Source organism: Apodemus sylvaticus, chromosome 5, assembly GCF_947179515.1.
Source record: "Apodemus sylvaticus chromosome 5, mApoSyl1.1, whole genome shotgun sequence".
Taxonomy (NCBI): domain Eukaryota; kingdom Metazoa; phylum Chordata; class Mammalia; order Rodentia; family Muridae; genus Apodemus; species Apodemus sylvaticus.
The window spans coordinates 6,150,237-6,161,943 of NC_067476.1; the positions used below are offsets into that span (position 1 = coordinate 6,150,237).

General features: G+C 52.9%; 1 protein-coding gene across 1 annotated transcript; it reads right to left on the reverse strand.

The window, feature by feature from the left end:
• Positions 1–681: 681 nt before the first annotated feature.
• Mymk (myomaker, myoblast fusion factor) lies at positions 682–10,252 on the reverse strand. The gene is made up of 5 exons (XM_052181076.1): positions 9,944–10,252; positions 5,440–5,554; positions 4,379–4,527; positions 1,762–1,878; positions 682–1,378 (listed from the first exon to the last, which is right to left on the reverse strand). The coding sequence occupies exons 1-5, from the start codon at positions 10,076–10,078 to the stop codon at positions 1,229–1,231; spliced, it is 666 nt and encodes a 221-aa protein (XP_052037036.1). The 5' UTR covers positions 10,079–10,252; the 3' UTR covers positions 682–1,228.
• Positions 10,253–11,707: the final 1,455 nt, after the last annotated feature.

Sequence of the window (11,707 nt, forward strand, 5' to 3'; positions counted from 1 at the left end):
ATATAGAGGGAGGCATCCAGAGGCTTGGCTGAGGGGTAAGCTTGGAAGAGAGGAGCACTCAGGCCAAGGGGCAGAGCTAGCTTCCTGAAGAGGTACAGGAGGCGACTCAGGAAAGCTTGCCAGCTGCCTACTGGGTGGGGACTGCATGTGGGTGGGGACTGCATGTGGGTAGCTGCTCCCTTGAAGTCGCACCATCTGGAAACATAAATAAGTCCTAGACAGGTATAGGTAACTTCCTGCTGACAGCTGGGCCTTGGGTTACTAGGAAAGGGGATGCTGGGGGTGTTGGGGAGATTTAGACTTGTGAGGTGATGTCTGAAATCTGCTATTGTGGCTGCCATGTCCTGCCATGCCCTGACCCCCAGGCTGTCACAGACAGAACTGCCTGCAGCATAGCACAGTCCCAGCAATGCCTGGCTCAGGGGTGTTGGCCACCCCACTTTTCCTTCAGGGCCTCAGAGTAAGCTTCAAGACAGTGCAGAGTAAAGCAGAGAGCAGCGGTATACCCAGCTCTCAGCCCAGTTACCCAGGCGGCAGCAGGCCCAGCTCTGTGTCTCCCAGCTCCTGGCCTTAGACCAGCTGCCTACTCCGAACACCGTACTCCTCCAAGACCAGAACAGTCACACTCAGCACACAGACTTGTTCCAGGAACTAGGATGCATGTTAGGTGAAGCTAATGACTAGTGTCTGATCAAGAGTTTACTGTGAATGGCTTGATGGAAAACCCTCTGAAGGGATGGGACTTAGGCAGGGGCATGCAAGCTTGGGTCCAGACCGGGGCTGGGTTTACTGGCTCCAGCTTCCTAAGTGGGGAGCTTTCAGAGTCTGGGCAGGGGGTAGAAGGGGCAATCCCAGCTTCCTAGGGAAGGCAGACAATCCTGGCAGGCAGTGCCTGGGCAACAGATGACCCCTTACACTGCTGTTGTGTGTGCTGCTGGGTTGCAGCTCGTGGCCAGTATTTACTGACCCAGAGCTCTCTGCCAGGCACACCTATGGTTCTGAGGCCTTGGGGGATAAAGTTCTTTCTTTCTTTTCTGAACAGAGTGAAACAACTGGTGAACACAAGATTAGTGGGTCCCTAAGCAGCGTTGAACAGAGTGCCGCAGGCCTGATGGTCTCTTGGGGTGTGGAGAAGCCCATTTCTCATGGACACACCATGTGGGGAAGTATAGGAGGTATATACAGGGCTGCCAGGCAGGAAGGCAGGGCCTGGAACAGTGGGCTGTGGTCAGACACAAGTGCAGCAGAGGGTGGAGAAGGTCAGCTTGGCGGGGGCCCCTGCGTTCCCAGCTTTCTTGTTGACCTTGGGCAGCAGCAGGACAAAGGACATGGCCAGGGCACAGTGGTAGAAGCTGTGGACGTAGGTGTAATCCCATTCCTGTGGAGGAGAGCGAGTCAGTTTGGGCCTCCATCCTTCCCTAAACTAAGTCCCAGCCATCTGGTGCCTCTGCCAGGCAGCCTACCCTGGGAATATGGCAGAAGGCTGCCCTCCTCTGTTCCCTGCCCCCTGGGTGCTGGGCACCAGCCCCTGGTCCCTTCCAGGACATGTGTGCCTCTTGGGTGCAGGCTTCCTAGTCAGGGCCTGACTTGTCCACCCAGGCCGTGATGCTGGTGCACTGGGGACTGCGAGGACCATCTTCAACCGGACAGAATTCACAGTGTGGAATCTCCACATGAAAACAGCCTGCTATCCTCCCTAGTAAGCTGAACCGTTTCCAGAGGGCTCTGGAAGGCTGCTCCCCTCCCCCATGGGCCAGGTACCTCAAAGAAGAAGCGCAGCATCAGGGCCAGTGCCCCAAAGCAGAGGCCAGGGCCTATCTGCTGGGTGTAGATGCTCTTGTCGGGGTACAGGCCCTTCTTCTCTTTCATCTTCTTCAGCTGCAGGCACAAGGTGGGGACAACAACGTTCATGGGGTGCAGCACAGAAAAGGATCCCTCCATGACTGGTAGAAGAGCCTCACTCCCCATTCCTCTGTACCCCTGAGGGTTGGGGCTTGGAATCTCTGGGCCAATTTCCCCTGGGTTTGTGGTCTTTGGCACTGCCTGTATGTGGTGGTCTTTGGCACTTCAGTGGCAAATATTATCAGCTTTACCAGATAAGGGGTCTTCTTCCATTAACCCTGATTTCGCAGGCCCTGATGCCTTACACAAGGGTCTGGTGTGTGTTCAAGCTTGGTGAGATGGTGTTGCATGGAATAGATGGGAGGCCCTGTGGTTCCTCATTGGAATATACCTTGGGGCCCAAAGGTACTTTAAACTCAGGATTGTTCAGGTTTCAGTAGGGAAGAACATTATTGATACCACTGTTAGGTACGCACTGTGGGCACAGGACAGCAGCCCTAATTACACACCTCACTAAATGCATTATATATACAAAAGCTGTCAATGGCCTTGTGCAAGTCAAGGCAAGCTTTGTCACGCTGAGTGATGACTCGGTACTGTTTTTAAGTGTTCTAAAGCTTGCCATTAGTAACAGGGGTGGAGGTTCCACTGAACTGTGTTAGCCTGAGTGCAGGCAGTATAGCTGTCAGTCTCACAATTCTAACACTGGGGCCCCAGAGAGGGGAAGAATATTGATGATCACCCATGGCCTTGCCCCGGGAACCCCTATTTCCCAGTTCACTCAGCTTCTTCTCCTCAAATGTTGTTTTCATATTTCTTTCCCGAAATCGTGAGACATGGGAAAGAATTGTACCCCATTCTAAGAAATAAGTCCAAACCACCTGCCTATCTAAGGTCTAGGAGATGGGATCTGTGCCCCAGGCATGGGTGGCTGCAGTCCCTCACTCCCATTCTCACCAGAGACCTGGGAAGGCTGGCACTTAGTGGGGACACTGGCACACGTACGCTATCCTGGCTAATTAAAATCCATCCAGGATGGGTGTGCGGGGCTTTAATGCCTGCAATCAGGAGGCTGAGATCTCTATGAGGTTGAGGCTACCCAGAGATACAAAGTGAGAGCCTATCTAAAAGAAATCCAGTCAGATCCAGAACCAGTGAAGAGCAGCAAAGGGGCCATGAGAGGCAGGGCAAGGTGGAGCTATCAGAGCAAGCCTTCCTGTTTATGCAATCCAGCTTGTTAACTAACCACGCAGAACCCAACACCTCTGCCTCAGGTCAGAGAGGGCCAGCTTCGGCTCCTCCAGCTGGAGTGGGGTGGAAGTTTCTCTCCTCGAAGGGCAAGAGCAGCCGCCCTTACCCACTAGGGCCCCAGGTTGGGCTGCCGAGCTCTGCGCGCTGCAGGTTCATCCTTAGCTTAAAATCAGAATAAGCCTGGGTTCCTCAGAACCCACAGGAGTAGCATGTGGCTTGGAAGCTTCCTGTCTGACTTTACCTGTCCCCACTTTGCTGAAGATGGAGCTCCCCCAACCCCTGCCCCTGCTACCCCTTCCCCGACACAGACACATGCACACAGGCAGACACAACATATGCACACAGACAGGCAGACAGACACACAAACACACACACACACACACACACACACACACACACACACACACAGCACTGCCTTGTCCTGATCTGCACTGCTGCAGCTCTATTTCCGGGAACCTCTAAGATCCCAGGCCATGGGTTGAGGTAGCAGAGGGGTGGGAACTTGGGGCCTGGGTGCTGTCTGCTTGGTCTGAAGTCTGCTGGCCTGGGAAGTCTGTGTTTTGGGTCTAACTGCTCTGGGTGGGGCCCAGGAATCATCCCTGGGTCTATCCTGCTTTTGGGAACCTAGTTCATGTTGGCAAGTGTAGGTGGGTTTTAGGCCTTGGAGGCAGGAGGGCCTTGAGACCCCAGAGGGCTTAGGAACCTATACAGCAGAGTAGACACAGCCAGGCCCTCCTGAAGGCCCTCCTCCTCCTGAAAACCCTGCTTCTCCCCAACCTCAAACCTTCCTGCCTGTGAGAAGCATTTCTCAGGCTCATTTCCTTTGGGAAGACTACCCAGATTAGCTAAGCTGCTTTCCAAACTGCGGTTATACCTGCAAGCAGTGTTGTCTCTCAGAGTGATAATGACGGTGATGCTTATGTGGATGAAAAGATTGACAGTGACAGCCATGACGATGACAGGTCTCCTTATCTCTGGGGACATTAACAACCATGCCCATGCCTGTGCTCACAAGCATTCTGTATAAATATTTGGATGCCGAGCAGAGGTCAAGAGAAAAGGAGTTTTAGCTTTATCCATGGCCGATAATTACCAATGAGCCAGCAGGGCATGGGGCGCAAGCAGGAGTCACCATTTTTAGGGATTCTAGGGGTTTGGGCCCAATTCTTATTAGTTCGCCTGTATATAAGGATATGGGGCATAGGACCCTACCTAGGAGAAACCAAGATCAGGGGATAAATGCAGGTTCCCTGGGCCCGTCAGCTGAGATACCAGAAGTACTCACCCACTTTACTGCAATGATGAGGGTGGCTGTGCCTATGGGACCCGAGTATACCCCATAACCCCAGCGGTCATGGAAAGTCCGCACGGCGATGGTGAGGACACCGAGCATCGTGAAGGTCGATCTTTGGGGTTCATCAAAGTCGGCCAGTGCTGGGGAGAGAGAGGCACAACTATGGTGGGCAGCTTTCTTCCACACGGCTGTGCCTCCATCCTTGGGGACCTACTGGGATGTCCTCTCAATCTGTAGGACCTCAAGGCCCATTTGGGCTTCCACGAGGGCTGAAGTTTGGTTATTGGGAGGAAATGGGGGATGCTGTTTCCCTGGAGCAGGGTGGCTGAAATGAACTGGTAGATTGACTGACCAGCATTTCCTGGGAATCCTGAGACAAAAGTGTTAAGACTTTTAAGTGTTAAGTGAGTGGGGCATAGAGCAGAGTCTCAGGAGGGCCCGTCTGGGACTGCAGCCCTGGGAGACAAGGGTGAGCTTGCTTGGTTTCTCCCTTTTCTCTTTCCTTTCCTTCCCTTTCCTTCCCTTTCCCTCCCTTCCTCCCTTCCCTCCTCCCCTCCTTCCTTCCTTTGTCCTTCCTGTTTTCTTCTTTTCCCCATCTCTTCCTTCTTTTTCTTTAAAAAATTTGCAGTGCTGGAGATGAAATGGAGGACCTGTTGATTACCAACCAGGCCAGGGATCCACCAGTGAGTGAGCTGTGTGTACCCCAGGTCCAAGGTGAGGATTTTGAGTGGTCTACTTTCCTAAAACCCAGAGCTGAGATGACCCATGAGGGCAAATGCTCCTGTGAGCCTGGAGGAGGCGCTGGGAGGCTAAGTCCCTGAACCCAGGGCAGCAGTGGCTGAAGGCGGGGCTGCCTCAGCCTCTCCTTTGTGTGCTTCTGCTTTTTAAATGTCACAAGTGCTGATTGCTGGAGTCACTTAAGGGTGGGGGGAAATGAGAGTACAGGCATAGCTCTGAAAAGCAGCAAGGAGGGAGAGGATCTCAGAGATGGGCTGGGTGCTGGCTGCTGTTTCCCGACTGGCTCTTACCCATCGGCAAAGATGGCCACTTACCCATCAGGGAGACCCACATGCTCAGGGCTGTTCCGTAGATGCTGAAGTACTCCAGAATGTCACGGCGCATGAAACACAGCACGGACAAGCCAGGCCCATCACAGGCGTGCGAGAACTGCAGGGAAATCCCACGAGGTCAGCAGGCAGTGGGCAGCCCCGCAGTGGGTGAGAACGGGTTCTAAGCCTCAGGCCCCCCGGCTTCGTGTGAGCCCTTAATGGCTCTGTACCTCAGCCCCCTCCCTCATATTATCAGAGCACAGGACTGGACTCTCCCCTTGTGAAGATTAAACAGGTGAGTCCTTCTGGCCTTAGAGTGCAAAAGTCTTTGTCAATATCACTTTCAGACTCACCACTGGCCCAAGGCTGGTGAGACACATGCTCAGAAGGGGACCCTTAAAGACCACTTACACCTTTTGCCCCTGGCTGACTGAAAGTGTACACGTTCCTGTGTCAGTCTTTGCATACGAGCCTTTTATCTTGGACCCCTGTCTCTCCAAAAAGAAGGAAGATCTTAGACTCCCCAGGCAAGCGCTGGTTCTGACACGCTGGTTCTGACACGCTGGTTCTGACATGCTGGTTCTGACACGCTGGTTTCTTTCCCTCCCCCATCATGCCAGCAGGTGTGTAGTTGGATAGATTTGCTTCTAAGCAAAAGGTTCTATATGCAGTATTTCCAAGCAGACAACTTATTTCTTACAGAAAACAACTTGCTCTCCCTTTGCTTCACATTTCATCATTTTAAGTAATATTTAATTACATGACATAATTATTTTGACAAGTGCAACTGGCACAAACAGGCCCAGCAGCCAGCACAATCGGCTCTTGGTAAGCCCGGCTCAGCAGGAGGGAGCAGGCAGGCTGGAAAACAGCCTTGTCTGGAGGCAGCAGGGGCACCGCCGAGGGGGGAGCTGTGGACCCTGGATGATGGATGCATCATCTATCAGTCAGGCACACAGGGCCTACTCAGAAGCCCAGGGACCTCCTGCTGAGCACAGTTGCAGCGGACTCTCTGTCAATCAACAGAGAGCATCCAGCGGAAGGGAGCTCGGTCCAGCCTCTGTGCTGGGTCAGCCTCACTCAGGGCTCTGGTGCTGCCTTGAGCTTTGGGTTCTGCACCTTTTGAAAGGGATATTGGTGAAGAGGAGGTTAACCAACTAGGTATGAGCTCAGGTTGGGCCAGACCAAGGTACTCAAGTGGAGAAGGAAAGGGGCTCAGCTCTGGGAGGGACTCTGCTCTCCTGGCTCCTTCCAGAGACACATCACTGTCACCGGACCCCACCTGAGCCCAGCGGCACCATCTTGCTTCCTTCTGTGGTGTAGGCCCCCATGGATGAGTAAAACGTATTCACTGTGAGGTTCTCGGAAACATGCATGCCTTCCCCCATGAGGAGAAGAGCCTCCTTCTGCTGGACCCCAACAAGGACTGTGTGCCTACGTGTGAAGGCCAGAGGGGCAGGCTTTACAGCAAGGGATCTAACTGTCCTCAGACCCTGAGGGTTTTTTTTGGGGGGGGGGAGGTGACCTGTGTGACTGTGGACTTCCCTGGGGCATCTCCTGCCCAAGGAGTCGAGGGCAAGGCAGTGGTAGGTACCCTCCCTGCCCAGAGGTGGGTAGGTAGCTCTGGTCCAGCTGGTGCCAGGCTAGGACACAGCTGGGCGTGGCAGGAGCTCCAACCCTGCGGTTAGCTCAGCAGATCTGGCAGAGGGGCCTAGGCTCTCTCAGGTCTCTCAGAGCCCCCTTGTCCAATGGTGTGAGAGCACCTGCTCTGTGGGGCTTACACGGGGACCCTGATGATAACTGCGGAGTATGGTGCCCCACACTGCAAGAATGAAATCCTGTTTAAAGTTTGCCTTTATTAATCAAACTTTCCCCCAACCCGAAACCAAGTTGATATGTGCTTTATGGTCATTTAGAACAATGTGATCGCCTTGGTCAGCATTAGCTCACCTCTGGGAAAAACATTTCATTCGATCTTATTATGCTTTGTATTTTTAGTGTAGGACTCTAGTGAGTCTTTGTGATTCTTTCATGTCCCTGACTCAGAACAGTATGTTTGTGTGAGATGTGGTGACCGGGTCTAAAACCATGTGTGTTAGAATCAGCAAGTCATTGAGAACACGTTGAAAGCAACATGTGGTTATAGGCTGATAATACCTGATTGTGGATTTGTGTGCTACTGAGTTAAGGGGCCAGAGAAACAGCTGTCTCCTGTAAAAGATTAAGATTCAGATCCCTCATTCTTTTGACTCTGTTTGTTGTGCCGTTCAGCATGTAGGAGGGATGCTGTTGTCTAAGATTCTTAGATTAGAACCTGCTTTTAGATTAGATGACTATCAGGTTAGAACAGGAGAGGGCAGAATAAATCTGATCCACCCATATGTAACTGACACCAAGAGTCACGCTTATATTCAGCAGCAGTATACCACACAACTGGTAGTTGTCATGGAAGGTCCTAGAGGAGTCATGTGGAAGGCAGACCTCTGTGAGGAACAGATTGTGGCTTTGAGGCCAGATGACATTTGTCATGAGACAGCTGGCCCTGCCACTCTGGGTAGTGTGGGGCAGGGTGGGCCTCCAAGGCCAGTGTAGAGGCAGCAGCTGTAGGTCAGCCTAGACCCAGGCAGGCAGGGGCGATCAAACCGGGGCCTGTGATTTGCTGGGCTATATCTAATATGGGCCTTGGGGACAAGACCCTGGCTTCTGTCCTTTACCTTCAGGTCTCATCTTGGCTCTGACCTTGGCCAAGTCTCAAGAGGAACAAATGACACTGTGGGACAAAGTGCTGGACAGACCAGAATCTCAGGGTAGTCATGGCGACATTGATAAGCCCAGCTTCTCTGAGACTCAGTTTCTTCTTCTATCACACTCAAATCACAATGCTGGGCTCATGGGTGATGATGAGTCCCAATCCCACCCTGGTTGCTTCCTTGTGACTTGTTATTGGCCTAATGTCCTCCCCTCCTAAAGTGAACTCAAGAGTCATAGCATTTCCAGTTCCTTGAGGAAACACACTGTTACCCGTGGGACCACCACAACCAGGAGGTAGACAGGTGTCAGCCCCTCCTCTGCCCCTCCCAGCCCACACGCACTGGTGGCTTCTCCCACCACTAGAAAGTCATGCCAGCTGACTCAGGATATGGAGCTCACAGGTGTGAGCTCACGGCCTCACTCAGCGAGAGTCAGCTGGATACCTTCACATACTCTATCCTTACTGAGACCCGCTGCAGGAAAGGAGAGGGTGCTATTCTCTAAAAGTTTGGCTCTGCTCTAAGGAGGAGACCAGCAGGCTGCATGCCAACCCTGAGCATGTATCCTACCAGTGTGTGGGTCTCACACCATCCAAACTAGTGAGGGGTAGTGTGATGAGAGAGAAATGAAAGTTATAGTGCAGTGAAAAAGATGGTGTGACCCCTGGTTAGAGGACAGCAGAGAGGGCCAGAGCGAGGGGTACGCAGAAGGACTTAAGGGCATAGTGAGAGGAGGCCTTTAAGACAGAGCGAGTAGATGGGTCAATGAGTGGACAGGGAGAGATGGTTGGTTAACAGAAAATAGGGAGATGATAGACAGACAGACAGATGGATGATGGATAGATACACAGAACAAGACAAATGATAAATGAATAGATGATAGATAGATATATAATTAGGTAGATGATAAATTAGATAGACAGAAGTAAGTTGAATGGGCAGGTAGATAAAGCCAGGAAGACACAGGGTTCTAGTCAAGAAAAGAAACCAGAGAAGCACAGACCAGGGAGAAGAGGAGGGTGGACTCCTTCAGGGAGTGTAACTCCAGAAATTGAAAGGCTGGATACAGGCAGGAAGAAGGAAGAGATAGAGGCCGGGAGAAACTAGACGTAGAACCAGTGAAAGAAGTGGAGGGAGAGAAACACAGGGCGGGGGGGGGGGGGGGGGGAGAGAAGCAGAGACCCAGACACAAGGCTTCAGCAAAGCTGGCCCAGTGCCAGACGTGACCCTGAGAGACAGAGGGATCGCCCCAGCACTGCTGCCCGGAACAGAGGGGAGAAGGAACTAGCAGCCAGCCAGACACATAACAGGAAGAGAAAGAGGGACTCAGGGAGAGAGAGGCTGGGTCCTCGCAGTGTGGGGAATCCCAAATTCTGGAGTCACTCAGGCCCACAGCTTTACCCTACCCTAGGCCTGGACCTGCTCACTCACCCCCTCACCCTGTCCGCCTCAGCTCAGAGACTCATGGGACAAAGCTGGTAGAAAGGAGGATGTGGGGGCACAAAGCTTGTCCTTACCTGACGCAGGGCTGTCAGGGGCCTGGCTTCAGTCACATGTGTCAGCCACGCCCCTCAAATTCCTGGCACACATGGAGAAACTGAGGTCCATAGAAGAAGACAGACTCCAGGAACCCCTTTTTCCAGTCACCAGCCCCACTGCTCCCCCAGACCCAGACTCTTTCTCTTCCAAATCCTGTTTCTGCATCACCTGGCACAGGACAGTGGTGGTGACTGTCCCCTCCTAAGCCCCACACTTACCGCCACGAAGAACATGGTGAAGAGGTAGACCATGGCCTCCATGTAAAACCGCCTCTTGGTAGCCACGCTCACTGTGGGGAGGAAGGCCAGGCTGCTGAGGGTCGGCAGGAGCAGTTTGGCTACAACTGTCCCCATGGACCAGGGGGACGGCACTGGCTGGGGAGAAGATAGTAAAGGCCTCCCTCGTCTCCAGGGCAAGAAGAAAAAGAGCCCACTTCTTCGCTTCTTCAGCAGCCCTGACCGCAGCTGTGGCAGTGCCCACAAGGAGGGCTTACTTAAGTGCTCGGAGGCAGCATGTGTCAGTGACACATGGAGAATGTCCAACAGCTGATGTACTGTGTGGTATGTACTCGCCTCTAGTGTTCTCTCTCTCTCTCCTTCCCTCCCCCCCTCTCTCCCCCTCCCTCTTTCTTTCCCTTCTTCCCTCCCTTCCCCCTCCCCTCTCTCCCTCTCTTCCAGAGAAATTCCCCAAAGGAAGCCATATTTATATTTTTTGGAGGTCTTGGGGACAAGTTCCTGTGAATGTGACCCTCCTACCTCCTGGTCATTTTCTTTCCAGGTCCTTGTCCCAGGATGAAAATGGCAAGGGTCCTGATATTTGGGTCATATATCAAAGGGGTGCAGGAGGTGAGAAAACTTGGTTTAGCCAGTTCTGGTCGTGCCAAAGCCCTGCAGATAAGCTTCACCTTGGGCCCCTGGCCCTTCTCCTCAGCTGCTGACCTGTAGCCACCTTCTCTGCTTGGCTACGTTGTGTCTTATCTTGAGTCAGCCTCCGGGAGCCCTCTCCATTCCAAAGCTGCTGTCTGGCCTTTTACGCTCTTATTCCCTCTTTTTACAGTTCCTTGGGCTGACTTCAGGAAATCACCTTCTCCTGTTGCAAAATGTCTTAGGGGAACTGTCTGGCAGGGACCCTTCAGCCCCCAGCCAAGGAGCAATGGCTGTGTGGTCCGAGTTTCCCAGGCCAACTCTTTCTCGGGTTTATTTGTGATCAGCTTCTATTGCTATCTGTCACTGTTCACAGGGTTTAAACTCGCAGGCTGAAGGCTCCCCGCAGGTGTGCTTACCTGTATAACTCTCGGTGTTCACGCCCAGTGCTCTGGGTTGGGACATTCCTGTATTCCCTTTTGGTTAAGCTGTTCCCTGCTCCTCCACAGAGGCAGCCGCCATACTGATTTCTGCCTGAACTTGATTAGTGGGTCACACACTGAGTGTCTTCAGGCTCTGGCTGCTTTGCTTTCACCTGCACAATGACCTGAGGTCTGTCCTTCTTGCTCTACTCCAGTTCCTTTGGTGGCTGGGTGGTCTCGAAGGCTAGGCCTTACTTCCATCCGTCTAGAACCGAGACCTCGGGGTGTAGCAGGCTCAAGGACCAGTGCACCGTTTAGTGGGGAGCTGAGGTTGTGGACTTCCCTGCTCTGTAAAGGCCTGGCTGCTCCACCCCCATTCAACCACCAGCTCCCACATCCCTTTCTGGAAGTACCTTGTCTGAAGTTGTCTGAGGCCAGTGTCTCCTGCTCACAATGAAATAGTCGACTTGAAACACCTGGTCCTGTCATTCTCCTGCTTAAGACTTTTCCAAGGTTCTCTCGGGCCCTGGAGGAAGTGTAACTCTCTGAAGAGCTCCCTGGGCTGTCCCTGTCCGTACCTAGATGTGATCCGTACCCCAGCCTTGCACACGCTACTCTCCGAAGCAGCTGCTTTCCCAGCTTTGGCTTCAGGTCAGGACTTCCTGTTCCTTGCCGGTCCAGCTAAGGCCTGGTTTAC

Excerpts from the sequence above, each read along its gene's own strand:
- Mymk (XM_052181076.1), bottom strand. The coding sequence starts at position 10,078 with ATGGGGACAGTTGTAGCCAAACTGCTCCTGCCGACCCTCAGCAGCCTG. Across the intron at positions 1,879-4,378 it reads TCATCATTGCAGTAAAGTGG|CTGAAGAAGATGAAAGAGAA; the intron begins GTGAGTACTTCT and ends TTGTGCCTGCAG. Across the intron at positions 1,379-1,761 it reads TGCTGCGCTTCTTCTTTGAG|GAATGGGATTACACCTACGT; the intron begins GTACCTGGCCCA and ends TCTCCTCCACAG.